The sequence below is a fragment of the Ranitomeya imitator genome, chromosome 4 (assembly GCF_032444005.1).
Source record: "Ranitomeya imitator isolate aRanImi1 chromosome 4, aRanImi1.pri, whole genome shotgun sequence".
NCBI lineage: Eukaryota > Metazoa > Chordata > Amphibia > Anura > Dendrobatidae > Ranitomeya > Ranitomeya imitator.
This window is the reverse complement of record NC_091285.1, coordinates 641793227-641813846: the sequence shown is the minus strand read 5'-3', so window position 1 is coordinate 641813846 and position 20620 is coordinate 641793227. Positions and strand designations below refer to the sequence as shown.

General features: G+C 42.1%; 1 protein-coding gene across 6 annotated transcripts in view; it reads left to right on the top strand.

Annotated features, from left to right (window-relative positions):
• FGFR1 (fibroblast growth factor receptor 1) overlaps nt 1–20620 on the top strand; it is a 107840-nt gene that overhangs the window by 51826 nt on the left and 35394 nt on the right. For 5 of the 6 annotated variants that reach the window (XM_069766887.1, XM_069766884.1, XM_069766885.1 and 2 more), the window contains exons 3-4: nt 13972–14235; nt 16035–16121. In XM_069766887.1, the coding sequence (XP_069622988.1) occupies nt 13972–14235; nt 16035–16121 (351 nt within the window). The remainder of the gene's footprint in view (nt 1–13971; nt 14236–16034; nt 16122–20620) is intronic. The other variant, XM_069766890.1, reaches the window with a different exon arrangement.

The following is a 20620-nucleotide window of genomic DNA, read 5'->3' as shown; positions in this document are numbered from 1 at the left end:
TTTGGAGAAGGCACCCTTCAAATATCAGGGACCTGGAGCAGTTGACAAAGAAGAATGGTCTAAAATTCCAGCAGAGCATTGTAAGAGACTCATTGATGGTTACCGGAAGCGGTTGGTCCCAGTTATTTTGGCTAAAGGTTGTGCAACCAAGTATTAGGCTGAGGGTGCCAATACTTTTGTCTGGCCCATTTTTGGAGTTTTGTGTGAAATGATCAATGTTTTGCTTTTTGATTCATTCTCTTTTGTGTTTTTTCATTTAAGACAAATTAAATGAAGATAATAATACCAAAGAATTTGTGATTGCAATCATTTTCAGGAAGAAACTGAGTATTATCTGACAGAATTGCAGGGGTGTTAATACTTTTGGCCATGACTGTATATACAGGAGGAGGTGACACACAGGTATATACTATATACAGGAGGAGATGACACACACATACAGTGGGGCAAAAAAGTATTCAGTCAGTCAGCAATAGTGCAAGTTCCACCACGAAAAAAAAATCCAGAAAATCACATTGTCTGTTTTGTTATCATTTTATTTGCATATTATGGTGGAAAATAAGTATTTGGTCATAAACAAAATTTCATCTCAATACTTTGTAATATATCCTTTGTTGGCAATGACAGAGGTCAAACGTTTTCTGTAAGTCTTCACAAGGTTGCCACACACTGTTGTTGGTATGTTGGCCCATTCCTCCATGCAGATCTCCTCTAGAGCAGTGATGTTTTTGGCTTTTCGCTTGGCAACACGGACTTTCAACTACCTCCAAAGGTTTTCTATAGGGTTGAGATCTGGAGACTGGCTAGGCCACTCCAGGACCTTGAAATGCTTCTTACGAAGCCACTCCTTCGTTGCCCTGGCCGTGTGCTTTGGATCATTGTCATGTTGAAAGACCCAGCCACGTTTCATCTTCAATGCCCTTGCTGATGGAAGGAGGTTTGCACTCAAAATCTCACGATACATGGCCCCATTCATTCTTTCATGTACCCGGATCAGTCGTCCTGGCCCCTTTGCAGAGAAACAGCCCCAAAGCATGATGTTTCCACCACCATGCTTTACAGTAGGTATGGTGTTTGATGGATGCAACTCGGTATTCTTTTTCCTCCAAACACGACAAGTTGTGTTTCTACCAAACAGTTCCAGTTTGGTTTCATCAGACCATAGGACATTCTCCCAAAACTCCTCTGGATCATCCAAATGCTCTCTAGCAAACTTCAGACGGGCCCGGACATGTACTGGCTTAAGCAGTGGGACACGTCTGGCACTGCAGGATCTAAGTCCATGGTGGCGTAGTGTGTTACTTATGGTAGGCCTTGTTACATTGGTCCCAGCTCTCTGCAGTTCATTCACTAGGTGCCCCCGCGTGGTTCTGGGATTTTTGCTCACCGTTCTTGTGATCATTCTGACCCCACGGGGTGGGATTTTGCGTGGAGCCCCAGATCGAGGGAGATTATCAGTGGTCTTGTATGTCTTCCATTTTCTAATTATTGCTCCCACTGTTGATTTCTTCACTCCAAGCTGGTTGGCTATTGCAGATTCAGTCTTCCCAGCCTGGTGCAGGGCTACAATTTTGTTTCTGGTGTCCTTTGACAGCTCTTTGGTCTTCACCATAGTGGAGTTTGGAGTCAGACTGTTTGAGGGTGTGCACAGGTGTCTTTTTTTATACTGATAACAAGTTTAAACAGGTGCCATTACTACAGGTAATGAGTGGAGGAAAGAGGAGACTCTTAAAGAAGAAGTTACAGGTCTGTGAGAGCCAGAAATCTTGATTGTTTGTTTCTGACCAAATACTTATTTTCCACCATAATATGCAAAAAAATGATAAAAAAAACAGACAATGTGATTTTCTGGATTTTTTTTTTCTCCGTTTGTCTCCCATAGTTGAGGTCTACCTATGATGTAAATTACAGACGCCTCTCATCTTTTTAAGTGGTGGAACTTGCACTATTGCTGACTGACTAAATACTTTTTTGCCCCACTGTATATACTATATACAGGGGAGATGACACACAGGCATATACTATATACAGGAGGACATGACACACTGGTATATACTATATACAGGGGAGATGACATACAGGTACATACTATTTACAGGGGAGATGACACACAGGTATATACTATATGCAGGAGGAGATGACATACAGGTACATACTATATACAGGAAGAGATGACATACAGGTACATACTATATACAGGGGAGATGACACACAGATATATACTATATACAGGAGCAGATGACACACAGGTATATACTATATACAGGAGGAGATGACTTGCAGGTATATACTATATACAGGAGTAGATGACACACGTATATACAGGAGAAGATGACACGTATATACTATATACAGGAGGAGATGACATACAGGTATATACTATATAAAAGAGATGACACATAGGTATATAGAGGAGGAGATGACATACAGCAGGTATATACTATATACAGGGGAGATGACCTACAGGTATATACTATATATAGGAGGAGATGACCTACAGGTATATAGTATATACAGAAGAGATGACATACAGGTATATACTATATACAGGAGGAGATGACACATACTTATATACAATATACAGGAGGAGATGACATACAGCAGGTATATACTATTTAGAGGGGAGATGACATACAGGTATATACTATATACAGGAGATGACATACAGGTGTATACTATATATAAGGGAGATGACAAATGTGTATATACTGAGGTGAAAATGAGGGGTGTGAGGTGAAAATGAAAAGGTGTGAGTGCAAAATGAGAGGAGTGAGGGAAAATACTGGAGTGATCGGAAAATGACAGATGTGAGGTCGAAATGACAAGTGTTAGGGGGGAATGAGAGGAGTGAGGGGGAAAATAAGAGGTGTAAGGGAGAAAAAGAGATATGAGAGAGGGAAAATAAGAGAAGTGAGGGGCTATAACGAACCACACATATTTACTATGCCCAGGCAACGCCGGGCTCTTCAGCTAATATATACTGTATATATATATACACACTGCTCAAAAAAATAAAGAGAACACTTAAACTACAGAATATGACTCCTAGTAAATAAAACTTCTGTGAAATAAAACTGTCCACTTAGGAAGCAACACTGTTTGACAATAAATTTCATATGCTGTTGTGCAAATGGAATAGACAACAGATGGAAATTATTGGCAATTATCAAGACACACTCAGTAAAGCAGTGGTTCTGCAGGTGGGGACCACAGACCATATCTCAGTACCAATGCTTTCTGGCTGATGTTTTGGTCACTTTTGAATGTTGGTTGTACTTTCACATTCGTGGTAGCATGAGATGGACTCTACAATCCACACAAGTGGTTCAGGTAGTGCAGCTCATCCAGGATGGCACATCAATGCGGGCTGTGGCAAGAAGGTTTGCTGTGTCTGTCAGCGTAGTGTCCAGAGGCTGGAGGCGCTACCAGGAGAAAGGCCAGTACACCAGGGGATGCGGAAGGGGCCGTAGGAGGGCAACAACCCAGCAATAGGACCGCTACCTCAGCCTTTGTGCAAGGAGGAACAGGAGGAGCACTGCCAGAGCCCAGCAAAATGACCTCCATCAGGCCAAAAATGTGCATGTGTCTGCACAAAAGGTTAGAAGCCGACTAAATGAGGATGGTATGAGAGCCCGATGTCCACAGATGGGGGTTGTGCTCACAGCCCAACACCGTGCAGGACGCTTGGCATTTGTCACAGAACACCAGGATTGGCAAATTCGCCACTGGCGCCCAGTGCTCTTCACAGATGAAAGCAGGTTCACACTGAGCACATGTGACAGACGTGACAGAGTGGAGACGCCGTGGAGAGCGATCTGCTTCCTGCAACATCCTTCAGCATGACCGGTTTGGCAGTGGGTCAATAATGGTGTGGGGTGGCATTTCTTTGGAAGGCCGCACAGCCCTCCATGTGCTTGCTAGAGGTAGCCTGACTGCCATTAGGTGCCAAGATGAGATCCTCAGACCCCTTGTGAGACCATATGCTGGAGCGGTTGGCCCTGGGTTCCTCCTAATGCAGGACAATACCAGACCTTATGTGGCTGGAGTGTGTCAGCAGTTCCTGTAAGATGAAGGTATTGAAGCTATGGACTGGCCCGCCCGTTCCCCAGACCTGAATCCGATTGAACACATCTGGGACATCATGTCTTGCACCATCCACCAATGTCACATTCCACCACAGACTGTTCAGGAGTTGGCTGATGCTGTAGTCCAGGTCTGGGAGGAGATCCCTCAGGAGACCATCTGCCGCCTCATCAGGAGCATGCCCAGGCATTGTAGGGATGTCATACAGGCACGTGGAGGCCACACACACTACTGAGCATCATTTCCTTGTCTTGAGGCATTTCCACTGAAGTTAGATAAGCCTGTAACTTCATTTTCCACTTTGATTTTGAGTATCATTCCAACTCCAGACCTCCGTGGGATATTAGTTGTTATTTACGTTGATTTTTAGGTTTTATTGTTCTCAACACATTCCACTATGTAATGAATAAAGATTTACAACTGAAATATGCCATTCAGTGATATCTATGATGTGGCATTTTAGTGTTCCCTTTATTTTTTTGAGCAATAAAAAATATATGTGTATGTTTGTGTATTACACATATATACAGACATATCTACTATATAATTGTCTAAAGGTCACTTCTGTCTGTCTGTCTTTCTGTCTGTCACGGATATTCATTGGTTGCGGCCTTTGTCTGTCATGGAAATCCAAGTCGCTGATTTGGTCGCGGCAAAACAGCCACGACCAATCAGTGACGGGCACAGTCCGGAAGAAAATGGCCGCTCCTTACTCCCCGCAGTCAGTGCCCGGCGCCCGCATACTCCCCTCCAGTCACCGCTCACACAGGGTTAATGCCGGCGGTAGCGGATCGCGTTATGCCGCGGGTAACGCACTCCGTAACCGCTGCTATTAACCCTGTGTGTCCCCAACTTTTTACTATTGATGCTGCCTATGCGGCATCAATAGTAAAAAAAATGTAATGTTAAAAATAATAAAAAAACAAAAAACCTGCTATTCTCACCCTCCGTAGTCCGCCGAGCCTGCCTCCATCTTCCGTTCCCGGCAATGTATTGCGAAATTACCCAGAAGACTTAGCGGTCTCGCAAGACCGCTAAGTCATCTGGGTAATTTCGCAATGCATCCTGGGAATGGAAGATGGCAGCAGCCGCGCGCGTATCGCCAGAGCTTCGGTGGATCCCAGGGGGTGAGTATATAACAATTTTTTATTTTAATATTTTTTTTTTAACAGGGATATGGTGCCCACACTGCTGTATACTACGTGGGCTGTGTTAGATACCGCGTGGCTGCTATATACTACATAGGCAGTGTTATATACTGCGTGGGCGGTGTTAGATACTGCGTGGGTTGTGCTATATATTACGTGGCCACTGTTATATACTGCGTGGGTTGTGCTATATATTACGTGGCCACTGTTATATACTGCGTGGGCAGTGTTATATACTACGTGGCTGCTATATAATGCGTGGGCAGTGTTATATACTACGTGGCTGCTATATACTGCATGGGCTGTGCTATATATTACGTGGCCAGTGTTATATACTGCGTGGCCTGTGTTATATACTACGTCGCCTGTGTTATATACTGCGTGGCTGCTATATACTGCGTGGGCTGTGTTATATAGTACGTGGCTGTGTTATATGTTGTGAATTCTGTGGCCAAGCTCCCTCCTGTGGTCGTGAGTGGTACTGCGGCTGGTTCTGTCTATAAGCTTCCTTTGGTGGATGAGAGTGGTACTGCGGCTTCTGAGTTTCCTTCCTCAGGTGATGAGGTTAAGTCGTTAGGTGCTGCTCTATTTAACTCCACCTGGTGCTTTGATCCTGGCCTCCAGTCAATGTTCTAGTATTGGTCTTGCTTCCTCCTGGATCGTTCCTGTGGCCTCTCTATCCTGCATAAGCTAAGTTCTGCTTGTGTTATTTTTGTTTGCTATATTTTCTGTCCAGCTTGCTATGTTGGTTTTTCTTGCTTGCTGGAAGCTCTGAGACGCAGAGGGAGCACCTCCGTACCGTTAGTCGGTGCGGAGGGTCTTTTGCCCCTCTGCGTGGTTGTTTGTAGGTTTTTGTGTTGACCGCAAAGCTATCTTTCCTATCCTCGGTCTATTCAGTAAGTCGGGCCTCACTTTGCTAAATCTATTTCATCTCTGTGTTTGTATTTCATCTTAACTCACAGTCATTATATGTGGGGGGCTGCCTTTTCCTTTGGGGAATTTCTCTGAGGCAAGGTAAGCTTATTTTTCTATCTTCAGGGCTAGTTAGTTTCTCAGGCTGTGCCGAGTTGCATAGGGAGCGTTAGGCGCAATCCACGGCTATCTCTAGTGTGGTGTGTTAGGATTAGGGATTGCGGTCAGCAGAGTTTCCACGTCTCAGAGCTCGTCCTATGTTTTTGGTAAACGTCAGGTCACCTTGTGTGCTCTGAACTTCAAGGTCCATTGTGGTTCTGAATTACCTGTTCATAACAGTTATATACTGCGTGGCCACTGTTATATATTGCGTGGCCTGTATTAACGCATCGGGTATTCTACAATATGTATGTACATAGCAGCCACATAGTATATAGCACAGGCCACGTAGTATTTGTCTGCTATATACTACATGGCTCCTATATACTACGTGGCCTGTGCTATATATTATGTGGCTGCTATATACATACATAAATACATATTCTAGAATACCCGATGCGTTAGAATCGGGCCACCATCTAGTACACATATATACATATATGTCTTATCTTAGCTTTCCAATTATAGGTGCAAATGTAAGGTGACCATAGTATTTCATTTTGTGTTTTCTCACTTCAGAGGAAATAGGTGTTAAGGTTTAATGTCAAAAGAAATCACATTTTCCATCCTCCTAAGAGAGCACTACATCAACACTTCAGATATGAGATCCCCTCCAGCCTGAATCAAAAATAAAAACAAATATACCAATGTATGGGGTATGAACATTACATGTACAGTATGTTCCCTTCATTATTTATATTTTCTAGAGAGCTCATTAAAGGGCATTCTATGATTGGGCACAGTAGGGCAATGTGACCGTGTACTCTTTACCCTATTCTGTGAAGCAGAACATGGTTAAACATTATCCGAGGTTTACAGGGTAAGAGTTGATGACTCGTTATATGTAATCTGAGTTAATAAAGTATTATGGTGTTTAGTGAAACAGAAATCCTCCATCTAATCGACCACAGTGATAAGGTTCCTATAACGGACAGCGCGTTGCAGTTGAGGAATGTTATTCGTGAACTCATTACTTGCAACCTATATGGTGGGTTTAATGTCATCTGGTCCTGGAATGTAAATTGCGGAGGTGGATAGAATCTTGTCATTTGCCACCATAGTGGTTTAGGTTTAACAATCCTGTGCTGTTCTTAATTTTTACCCAATTGGTGACAAGTTTCTAATGTCAGAGGTCTGACCACTGGGATTTCTACCAAGAATGGCTGAGGTGCCTCGTACAGCTCTTGGATATCTTTGGCAATCCCCATAAACTTTAAAGGGGTTGTCTCTCCATAAGTCTCCTTTCCTCTCCTTTCCTCTCCTTTCCTCGCCTTTCCTCGCCTTTCCTCGCCTTTCCTCGCCTTCCCTCTCCATTTCTCTCCATCTCTCGCTTTCTCTCACCTTCTCTTCAGCTGAAAATCCGTGTTCGGTGTTTAAACCCAAACAGTCACCGTCCCGTAGGAATGCCAAACATTTCTGTTTGGGTTCGACCATCTCTATTTCCAAATTCTTTTAAACAGATCTTGGTAGCACTGATCTAAAGCTGTCTGGATCACTAGAGTGCAGTTACTCCTCCATTAGGGTATGTCAGCCATCTTGCTAGGTTTATCTCTGTATATCTTTGGTTCAGAATTGTTTTTTTACCTACTGCAGTTGTTGCAGCAGCTGCATAATAGAAGAATTCAGGCTGAGAATAAACCTCTTCTGAAATCTTCATACGTGCCTCTGCAGTCGAGTCAAGCTATCTGATGAAGTTTCTTGGTGTGAGTGCTGGTTCAATTCAGACATCGAAAGAAAGACTGTCTAAGGAGCCCCACACTTAGAGCTTAGTTTTAACTAGAGTTGAGCAAATTTGTTCGGGTTCCCTCTTATTCGGCAAGCGATAGTGCTTGGCGAATAAGCTGCAGAGGGAACCTGGCTAACTGGAGCGCGCCGGCTAATCAGCGCCGCAGCTGCATGTGTTTCGGCTATGTCACTATCACAGCACATGCATGGAAAGCCTGTTTGTTGAGCTCTCCATGTATGTTCTGTGACCAATCACTATAGCTTGCCGAATAAGAGGGAACCTGAACAAATTTGCTCAACTCTAGTTATAATAGCCTCTTCACTCCTGATGTTGCCGCAGTGTCAGAGAGTGCACTGTTAGTCAGCAGCACAACTATGCCGCTGGTCGGACCTGTTAATTTTCAGGAGTGTACCGCCCCTGTGCTCCTGAAGATAAAGCTGTATAACATCACTTTAAATAAAGCAGCTTCAAGTATGCACTCTGACGATCCAATCATACATGGAACTCTTGCCCCTTATTTTAATGATTGGTAGAACCCCAGAGTTAACCAACTGACCATCTATCCTTTAGACTTGCAAATATAGTACCATCCCTCCTTTTAGACAAACTTTCTGTGTATGTGCAGAGGTCACTAGACGGAGCATACCGCATACGGTTTATTGTACGGTATGTAGTTTGTGCCTCATTTAATCATCATCATTGGGCCTCATTTTAGTCTCTGCAGAAGTTTTGGTTTTGTACATTAACCATAAATGTAGGAATAAACACTGAAACATTTCCTTGGATCCAGTGAGACATCAAATAATAAAATGGAAAAGCCTGTTTTAAACTTTGATCCACTTTTATTTTTTTTTCTAAAAAAAAATAAATATGTATTTTGCTATTCCATTCTATGACTCATTACTGAGTTTTGTAAGAGTTTTACAAACTCTTGATATGAGAGAACCCTTTTGTTAGCGCCTCAGGAAGGAAATACCTTTCTTTTAGGGTGAATCTGAGAAACTGATGGCGAGAATGATACTGATTCTCTACCTAAGAATTTTTTTTCCTTTTGTAATATATCAAATGACAAGGCAAAAAAAGCTTTGGCTCAAAATGTACTTTAGGCATGTGGGTATGTCTAAGACTTTTTTCTAATATACTGGTAATGGTTACGAGCTGGAGGCCCATATACTGTAGACTAGATGGTGGCCCGATTCTAACGCATCGGGGATTCTAGAATATGCATGTCCACGTAGTATATTGCCCAGTCACGTAGTATATTGCCCAGTCACGTAGTATATTGCGCAGCCACGTAGTATATTGCCCAGTGATGTAGTATATTGCCCAGTCACGTAGTATATTGCCCAGTCACGTAGTATATTGCGCAGTCACGTAGTATATTGCCCAGTGACTTAGTATATTGCCCAGTCACATAGTATACAGTACAGAGCCACGTAGTATACAGCACAGAGCCACGTAGTATACAGCACAGAGCCAAGTAGTATACAGCACAGAGCCACGTAGTACACAACACAGAGCCACGTAGTATACAGCACAGAGCCACGTAGTATACAGCACAGGCACATAGTATATTGGCCAGTCACGTAGTATATTGCCCAGCTACGTATGTAACAGGTTAAAAAATTAAAAATAAACATACTCACCTTCTGAAGGGCCCCTTGTAGTCCTGTCGCCTGTGTGCGGTGCACGCGGCTGCTTCCGGTTCCAGGTTTGGTATGAGCGCAGGACCTGTGATGATGTCGCGGTCACATGACCGTGACGTCATGGCAGGTCCTTCTCGCAGAGCATCCTTAGCACCGGAACCTGCTGCTTGCACTGCCGAGGACAGGACGACACGTCGGAGGGTGAGAATAACGTTTTTTTTAATTATTATTATTTGTAACAGTAGATCTTTTTACTATTGATGCTGCATATGCATCATCAATAGTAAAAAGTTGGTCACACAAGGGTTAATAGCTGCGTAACCGGAGTGTGTTACACCGCGCTCCGGTAACGATGGCATTAACCCTGTGTGAGAGGAGTATGGAGCGGGCACTGACTGCGGGGAGGAAGGAGCTGCCGTGTTGCCGCCGGACTGCGCCCGTCGCTGATTTGTTGTGGCAATGGTCGTGAGCGTTTTGCCACGACCAATCAGCAACTTGGATTCCATGACAGACAGAGGCCACGACCAATGAATATCCGTGACAGAAGGACAGACAGAAAGACGGAAGTGACCCTTAGACAATTATATAGTAGATGTTTTGGTAACAGCACGGTACTTGTGGCTTTAAATTTCACTGGGGAATTTACAAAGGACAAGTAGAAAATTTAGTTTTCAACATTGAGGACATTTACTGCCTTTCCTACCCAATTACACCATGGCATTGTTTAACAATTTTCACCAATTTTGTAAGCATAATATGAAAGTATTATGTGAGTCCTGTGTGCCGGAATCATTTATCTACTGGTATTAATCTGAAACCAAGACCTTCTACTACTACAAAAAAATGATTCTTCCCCCCGACTGGGGTAGAAATGTCACTGTAGACTACCCTCTATTCTTATGATTGAGCTGTTCACTGATTGTTGTCCTGGTGTTTTATATACGTAGCCCAGAGCAGGTCTGAAATTAAATCCCCTCTTGTGTCCAACGTACCGCCAGAGCATCATCATTTACATCAGTTGCCTTCAAGCAAGAATTTGAGCTCTTAAGTTAATTTTCCCAGCGTCTCTCCTGTCACAAGGAGAACAACAACAGATTAAATAAGGTTCTTCCCTTGACTTGTCAGAAAACCTGCAATTGGCAATAACCGTAAGTGATCGGCCATGTAACATATCAGAAACGCTGGCATTAAATGTCATTAAACAATAAAAATGGCCTTGTTTGGCATCTCCAGCCCAATTGACCTCGTTTAGGGCCATTCCAGTAATGGTCCCATTATGGGTGTAACAGGGTTATTCACTTATTTAAAATCATCTAAGGGTCTGCTGAGCCTCCGAAGCTTAATGTTTTATGACCATATAAACCGGCATAAAAAAGGGAAGCTGCATCTGTCACTTTCTAAACTCTTAAAGATGAAGAACAAAAAAAACCTGCCTTTTAAAAATGCAAACTAGCTTGTAAAACGCTTCCCGATTCTAATGGTTCCCTAGCAACGTATAACCTTCTCGAAAGCTTCTTGTTGTAAGAGTCAAGAAAATTGTCATCCAGAAGGAAAAGCAATTGTTCCTGTATCTTCTTTCTTTTTATTTATATCATGGCGCTCATATAGCGGTAACGTATCCTGCAGCCATGTACGATTTTTTTTTTTTCTTTGTATTTTTTTTTCTTAGACTTTTATCATTGATGGGCGATGCATCGGATAGGACATCAATGTCTGATCCGCGGGGTGCAACATCCGTCACCCGGCCGATCAGCTCTCCCTGGTATTAGCTGCACGCGGAACTGCTGAGTCGGAATAGTGGCCGCAGCCAGGTACTACACATCCACCCCACCATTGATTTGAGTAGGAGGAGGATGTGCAGTACTCGGCTGCAGCCACATTTTCGAAGACAGACCTGTGCAGCTCCGTAGTTCCCGCCGCCGCCAACATAGGGAGCAGCTGATCGACGGGAGTTGCACCCCCGCCAATTAAACATTGATGACCTATGCGAACGAGGCAGGCAGAGAAAAAAAAACAACACTGCAGAAAAAAAAATGTTGGCAGGAAAAATGCTGCGTCCCTTGCTTGCATTTGTTATGCGTTTTTTCCATACTTTTATTATTTTATAGAAAAAGTGTCAAAAACCCTAAAATTGACAATGCAGAGTAAAAAAAAAGCGCAGTAAAATCAAAAGCTCTAGGAGATTTTAGAAGACTGGTTGTGTGTAAACAAGCCAACAAACAACTTTTACTTTATTTTTTTAAGAACATGTCAATAAAGGTTTTTTTTATAAAACAATTTGTTTTGTTTTTTTGAAGGGCAAGGGATGAAAATTGCTAACAAATGACTGATTGGTTATTACTTAGTTGTGAGAGAAGTGAAAGCGGTGAATGTGTGAAGATGTTATGACTGTTTTACCATCTTGGCTCTTACTCGGTGTTTAATTCCTTCTCGATTGCACTTTGCCTTTTGAAAGTACACTCGGACTGATTCATGGATTCTTGGACTCTGGCCTAGGCAGGGGTGGTGTATATGGTGTATAAGGGCTGTGTATTTTAAAGGTCATCTTATATAAATTCATTATAATAAGAATTTAAAGATTTCATGTTGTATTATCGCTTTAACGGTTTAGAATAAAACCCTATTTTCAGATATCTAATCAGTTAGAACATTAGATTGAAGTCGGATGAACCCATTGATACTGTTCATCCAACAGTTTAATGTCTACTTGTACTCGGGCTCTCCCCCAACAGGTGATGTCAGAGGAGCGAATGATTCCGCCGTTGGAATTTCAACAAACGATAATTTTGTTTGGCAGGGACAAAACCCACTGCCATTGGAATCTGGCAGCAGCTCTCATAAAGAACACAATTTTCTTGACCGTTTCGAGCATTCCTCTGTATGGGGGAGTCCGGAGAGATCGATATTAGCCAAGCGAACGTTTGGGCTATGTATGGAGGCCTTTACTCTGGAAGAACAAGCATGTTCATGCTGTACTTGGTAGCATGGTGGCTCAGTGATTAGCATTGTTGCCTTGCAGCGCTGGGGTTCTGAGGTCAAATCCCACCAAGGACAAGATCTGCAGGGAGTTTATGTTCTCCCCATGTTTTCATGGGTTTCCTCGGGGTTTTGCTCCCACACTCCAGAGACATATTGATGGGGGAGTAAAAGAAATGCATTCATATTAATGTGAATGCTGTAATACTTTATTTCCCCTGGTAAGGCGCTGCAGAGAAATAGAATACTTACTGCCTGGGTCCTGCAAAGTTCATTAAAGGGAACCTGTCACCCCCCCACTCCCTCTTAGGCATTTGTAACTAAAAGGGCCACCTTGTGCAGCACTAATGCTGCATTCTGACAAGGTAGCTCTTTTAGTTCTTGGTGCTGTAACTGCAGAAATAATCGATTTTGTAATTGTCCAAAATACCTTGAAACAGTCCTGGGGGCAGGTCTTTCCCCCTAATGCAGAAGCAGCACCACCATCACTCATACCCTCTTGGCGCTGGGCGCCGCCTCCTCAGCGTTGTTTTCAACTGTACCGGCACCTGTGCTGTTATGTTATCCCTTGGGCATGCGCAGTTAGCGCTGCCCGTCTTCTGACATCATTTGATGTCTTGCTGACTGCGCCTGTGCGGCCGCGCTGCCCGGGATCCCGCCCCGCAGTGTCTTTTGATTTATTCACACGGGATGGGGGCCATATACATTATATAGAAGGATATAGAAAGATTGAACAACAGCCATTCAGACCATATATGTCCAATGCCGCTGAGAAAAGGATAGACCATCTTTTTCTGAGTTCTGAGGATGTTCCTTAACGGAAAGATCTTTTACGGGCAGCTTCTTTTCAGACAATTATGATCCTTCACTATCGTCGAAAATGATCATTTGTTGTTAATTTGGTATTTTGCTTTTCTTCTAATGTTATATTACACTAACATTTTCTAGCTTGCTATCCAACCTGTTCTTCACCCATGAAGTACCTGCATATCTTATGTTTTCCACCCAGATCCTCAGTAGAGAGGATTTTAAGAATATACACCTATGTGTGAAATTTGTTTTGAAGAATATTCTCAGTTTGGTCAAACCACCAAAATTTGGCCTAAATCTTGTGATGGACGGCCTATCTTTTTAATTAGACATGTTCAAAAACCCCTTGTGAGAAATCTTCAATTGTCCCATCATTTGGAGATAGTCAACCTCCAGCCAATCCCAAAGTCTATTCCTTTAAATCATCATTCCTTTTAAAAATAAAGGCTCAAATAAAAAGCCTTCTACTTGAAAACAAAATTAATTCCAATTTTTTTTTTCCACCACTTAGTTGGCCCAGAGTCCAAACAAGAAATGGAATCGTTTTTGGCTCATCCTGGAGACCCGATAATTTTACAGTGCAGGCTTCGAGAGGATGTTCAGAGCATCAGCTGGGTGAAAAACGGAGTTCAGCTTTCGGAGACTAACCGCACTCGCATAACGGGCGATGCGATCCAGATTCTCAACACCAGGCAGGAGGATTCTGGGTTGTATGTCTGCGTTACTAGTGGCCCATTTGGAACAGATACTGTTTTATTCAAAGTTAACATATCAGGTTTGTAGCCGATGTCTACCTGATTGTGACATATAATAAAAAATGTAAAATGTTTTTATTTTATTTTTTTGTGTGTTTTAAACTTTTAAAAGGATTTGCCAATTTTTTTTATTTTAGTTTTTACATAATTCTAACGTTAATGATTGTTCCTAATTTCCAGTAAGTTTAGCCTTTGAGTTCTAGAAGTATGGAAGAAGGAAATGGGTACTGTATGCTCCATACTAAGCTGGCTTAGAACATTTCTTATCGAAAAGGGAGTGTGGAATCACTCTGCCATGTCTTTTTTTTTTTGGGGGGGGGGGGCTGTTTTCTTTATATATCCTCAAAATATACAATTAGCAACACCAGAGATGTCAAACAGCCTCCCTTCCATCCATTGAAATTTATGTAAATTTTTGTTCAAACTGCCACAGCTAAAAGTAGGAGAAAGACGTCAAGTCACGTATAGTGCTACAAGATTCCCATATTTTTTGAACATCTTCCATATGCCTTTGACACTGTCAATGGCGATGGAATAGAAGTGCAACCCTCCCACGATTGTCACAATATCCATTGTTTCCATTTCATGTGACATGCAAATGCATCACTGCAGTATATCTCTCCTATGAATGGCCTTTGCACACTAATCTGTAAGGAAATGCATATCATTAACATTTCCTAAAGAAATGGCAGAAAGTCCCTTCAGGATCCCTCACTGCTCATTTGACCTCCATTATTTGATCAGAGAGGACAAAGTGATTTCTCTAATTGCAAATGGTCCGGTGACTTGGCTGAGCTCTTGTCCAGATAGGTCATTTTGGCTGAGCTTTTGTCCAAATAGGTCACCTTTTGGACTGCACCCTGCTTATGACAGAGACCTGGTGTTAAGTGGTTTCTTATCAGACCTTTGACCATTTGCCTACATTCCTTTTGCTGATCAACTTAAGTTGTCCCTTTTGTGTCATCCCTTATCAGCATTTGACACGTCATCTAATGGAGAATTCAGTTCTTGGCCAATTGCCTGTAGTCAATAGTACTTTTTTGGGGGGTAATGTAATACATGGTTACATAGTTACATAGTTATTAAGGTTGAAGGAAGACTATATGTCCATCTAGTTCAACCCATAGCCTAACCTAACGTGCCCTAACTAACTTCATTTGCTTCAGTCCTCCTTACCATAATTCAGATCCCTTTTAAGCTACCCATAGAGATTATTTATTGTCATGAGGATCTGCCAAAAATCAATTGTCCATATGGCACAGGGCTGATCCGCTTAATATTTTCCTGTTCAATGCCTTTGTTTCCTCAAGAAATAGGTAGTGCCAGACCCGAGGCTCCACCTAATACTCGTCATAGAATGCTCTTTTTTTTTTTTTGTTTCCTTCTTGTTATTGTGTTGAAAAGTCTCCACCCTTTTGAGTCCAAGAACTGGCAGATGTCTCACTGATCCTAGGTGGAAGGGAATAAAAACAAAACAGATAACAGGTGGTCCTCTGTTGTCATCAAAGTCAACGAAAGCTGAAATTCTGAAATTTTGACTTAATATTTTTCAAATTTTTAGATATATATAAAAGTTGTCATTGTTTTCCGTTGGAACCAACATATTAAACTTAAAGCAGAATTTTTCTACACAACATGACCACTTTATTTTATTTTTTTAAATCCTTGGGTGGGTCGAGTCAAAACTAGTTCCATATTGTGTATTGTATGTCCAACCACGTGTCTTGGCAAGTGAATGCCTACTACAAAACGTACTTCTATTAAATCTAGATGGTTTTGGTACAACAATAACTGGTTTCTTGTTATTGTGCCATCACAGATGCACTACCGTCTGCCGAAGATGATGACGACGATGACGATAATTCTTCTTCGGAAGAGAAAGCTTCAGAGAACTCGAAACCAAACCGTAAGTTATGGATTGACGACCTGTTGTGTGAAACCAAGATGTTGCCAGATCTTTGGGTTGCTCCAAGAGCTTTTTGCACTAGATGACAGTAAGCTCATCTGTTTTGGCTAGAGTATATGGATACAGTGTGATGGGCATTTATAATTTCAGAGGAAAATTTTATATTTTGCAATGGCTTCAACACAAAGTTTTGTGGAAAATGGGTTTGGTTAATATTATACCATGCTTGCCAATGGTTAAATGAAAGTTTTGCAATATCACTCAACGCATTTTATATCTCTTAAAATTTGAAGGAATTTAAGGAAAAGTATACAGCTCAATGGAAATGCAATATATATTTTGATCCACTAATAACATGATCTACCCAGACATAGAGTCCACAAATTGTCCATGCAACCACCAATGCGATTCTAGTGCGTCAAGCACTTTTATTCATGGTGTTTGTTTCCTTGAACCAGATACTTTTCTTTTGGTTTCTGTGATACTATGCCAGGCAGTAGAAATGATCTGAGCTCCTGAATTCATCAGCATTTAAGGGTGAGACGATTTCTGTTTTATGTCAATTCTTAAATTTGATGTTGACAGTACATACACCTTTTATGCATGACATCCAATCGGCTGCCCAGGAAATCAAATAAAGCAGTCATATTGGTAGCAATGATTGGTGTTTTTTTTTTAGATGTTTTTGTTTTGTGTTTACCCATATATTTTCTCTGTATGCTATGAGTCCTATATAGAGGCTGTAAATTAAAAGTTTAATGAACTGTAAGAAGAAAACTGTCTACACGTGACTCTAATCCTTGAACAAAAAATGATATAGGAAAAAAAATTCCACGCACAAAACCCTTCTTTGGCCACTTGCATCTTGCTACGGACTCCATTCAATGAAAGAACCAATAGGTTTTTGGGAATTGTCAACCCTGTAGACACATGGTCTGACTCCAACACAATGGGGGTTTCTCTTCTATGCTCCTCAGTAATTATAGTATTGTCAATTATTCGTTACCAGCCTCTTGTTTCAAGTAGATAACCTTTTGTGAGCAAACATGGTATGAACAATTCCTTACAGATGTTGATTGATAAATGACAATATCTGATGTTCTGGTGTCTTTAGTTTCAGTAACTCGGAATAAGATATAAACCTGAATTCTCATGAAGAATAATGTCCAGTCTATACAACATGGACTTGCCAGAGTTTAAACTTGGATTTCACCCGCAGATTGTGCATCTAATGGCTCTTCCTTGCGGAATCTGCACCGATAGTTAACATTCTATGAATTCTAAAATGATGCGTCCTTCCCTTTTGCCGATGTACCAATGTATTAGTCTTTGCTTTTGTCATGCTGTAGAGCCAGGGAGCTAGACTGGACATGGCCATAGGTCTCCCATTCATAGGACACGAATAACACAGAGACTGGCATGCGATGGATAGAAGACCTTAGGAGACCATGTTAAATTGGTCCATGGAAAGGGCTTGCCTGGGTGGCAAAACTTAGCATTACAATAGGGGATAGTGTGTATTAATCTTTATTATAAAGCCAACTGTTTTCGATGTATGCTCATGTGGTTACATGGCTGCCACCAGGAATTTCAGGGCCCCATACTGGCAACTTTTTTGGGCCACCTTGAGACTCTACCGCCACACCTTGAACCTTCCACAGTCCCACCACCCACCCCTGGAAAAACTCCACTTCTGCACCACGTCCTCACTAATCATACATTACAGTTCCCATCGAACACCATATCATATACATAGCCATCAGCTTTTGTTTTGACTGAAAGAATTTTTTTAAGCCGCCATCTCAACAAGGTAGTCTCTTTGGCAGGGCCCTACTCTACTCTGACATATTAAACATTTCTTAAAATACCCAATACTTTTTAGGTATGTTTTTATTTATTTTTCTTTAAGGGAATGTCACATGCATTTTTTAAAATGACCAATAATCCCACATACAAGGGACAAACACCATTATATCATACCATGGCAGGCCCACATATTATCACCACATAGTGACCAATAATTCCACACAAAAGGGACAAATACTGCCACACCATGACCAGACCACATATTACCACCACATAGTAGCAAAATAATATCACATACAAGGAACAAATACCACCACACCATGACCAGACCACACATTACCACCACATAGTGATCAAATACTACAATACTGATCATTAATTGAAAAACACAATACTAATATTACTATTAGCGCCATTTATAGACAGGAGATCTGTACTTATTATACAGTGTATAGTGTAAGTGTACAGATAATACAGTGATCACCAGTGACATTATACACAGGAGCTCTGTATATAGTGTCAGTGCACAGGTAATAGTGATCACCAGTGACATTACACACAGTAGCTCTGTATATAGTGTACAGATAATACAGTGATCACCAGTGACATTATACACAGGAGATCTGTATATAGTGTATAGTGTGATTGTGCAGGTAACACACTGACTTACCAGTAACATCTCTAGTTGAAGTCCTTCATCTTCACTTTTCTTCTTCATTCAGCAAGACCACCATGACTGCATCCAGCCAGGACTCGTCTCTGCATAAAATAACACAGTAATCTATAGCACCCTGTCCAGAGCACATTTAACACTTTTTCCCTTTCTTCTACACTATGCTGCTGAATGCAGATGTGCACTCACCATTAATATATAGTTATTATGCAATCCACCATTCCAAACATAAATTGTAATCAACCAATGTGCCCACCACTAAAGGTACCTTCACACATAACGATATTGTTAACGATATCGTTGCTATTTGTGACGTAGCAACGATATCGTTAATGAAATCGTTATGTGTGACAGCGACCAACGATCAGGCCCCTGCTGGGAGATCGTTGGTCGCTGAATAAAGTCCAGAACTTTATTTCGTCGCTGGACTCCCTGGAGACATCGCTGGATCGGCGTGTGTGACACCGATCCAGCGATGTCTTCACTGGTAACCAGGGTAAACATCGGGTAACTAAGCGCAGGGCCACGCTTAGTAACCCGATGTTTACCCTGGTTACCATCCTAAAAGTAAAAAAAAACAAACAGTACATACTTACCTACAGCTGTCTGTCCTCCAGCGCTGTGCTCTGCTCTCCTCCTGTACTGGCTGTGAGCCGGAAAGCAGAGCGGTGACGTCACCGCTCTGCTTTCCGGCTCCCAGACAGTACAGGAGGAGAGCAGAGAAGCAGAGCGCAGCGCTGGAGGACAGACAGCTGTAGGTAAGTATGTAGTGTTTGTTTTTTTTTTACTTTTAGCATGGTAACCAGGGTAAACATCGGGTTACTAAGCGCGGCCCTGCGCTTAGTTACCCGATGTTTACCCTGGTTACCGGCATCGTTGGTCGCTGGAGAGCGGTCTGTGTGACAGCTCTCCAGCGACCAAACAGCGACGCTGCAGCGATTCGGATCGTTGTCGGTATCGCTTCAGCGTCGCTAAATGTGAAGGGGCCTTAACAATTATTAGCCACTTCCCCTCCCAATAAATTAATTAGCACTTGTACTCTTTCACCCATTTCATTGCCAGTCACAATGTTGCATCCGCAATGCTCCCCACTCTCTACCTCCCGCTTCCCCGATTCATTATATTTACATATATTTCCAACCCAATTCATTGTCACGTCCTCGCTCTCTTCCACCCCACCCTCTATTCATTATCAACTGCTCTCCCCCATTAATTAATTCACCATCATTTGCTCCATTTAATTAATTTTATTTAAAAAAATTACTTGCCTATCATACAATCCTCTGCTGCTCCACTTCTTGACTGGTATTCTGGCGAATAGCGCGTGTACATGCAGAAACATCACAGAAGAGGCGGAGCGACTCCCTTGAAGCTGCACAGCTGTAGAGCTCCAAGAAGGCTCCCTGTGCTGCGATGTGTGCTGCTAATGGCTGGCGCACGATACTTTACTATACCCTAGGGCCTGGTGAGCAGAAGCACAAGAGGGAGCCCGGCCTCTCCTTTACTTCTGTTCAGCAGGCAGTAATGCCATGATGGTGGCTTTGTGTTGGTGTATAGCAGTGTTCCCCAAGTCCGGTCCTCAAGAGCCACCAACAGGTCATGTTTTCAGGATTTCCTTAGTATTGCACAGGTGATTATTGCATCACCTGCACAGGCAAGCATTCACTGACCTGTGTAATACTAAGGAAATCCTCAAAACATGACCTGTTGGTGGCTCTTGAGGACCGGAGTTGGGGAACTCTGGTGTATAGAATATGCAATAAAATAGTTACAGCAATATTATATGTCTGACTACCAACCAATATGCCTCCTCTAATAGCCCTTTAAAAATTGTCATCAATTTGACCCCCACATTTTTTATTCTATTGTGCTTACACAAGCTACAATTGATATCCGGCAATCTATTAAATAAGAGCACCAATTAACTGGTTGACTTTTTTTATGTGAGTTGCACCACATCTGTCTTTATCCCCAAAGCTGGCCTTTCTCTTAAACATCTAAGCTTAACTAATGATAAAAC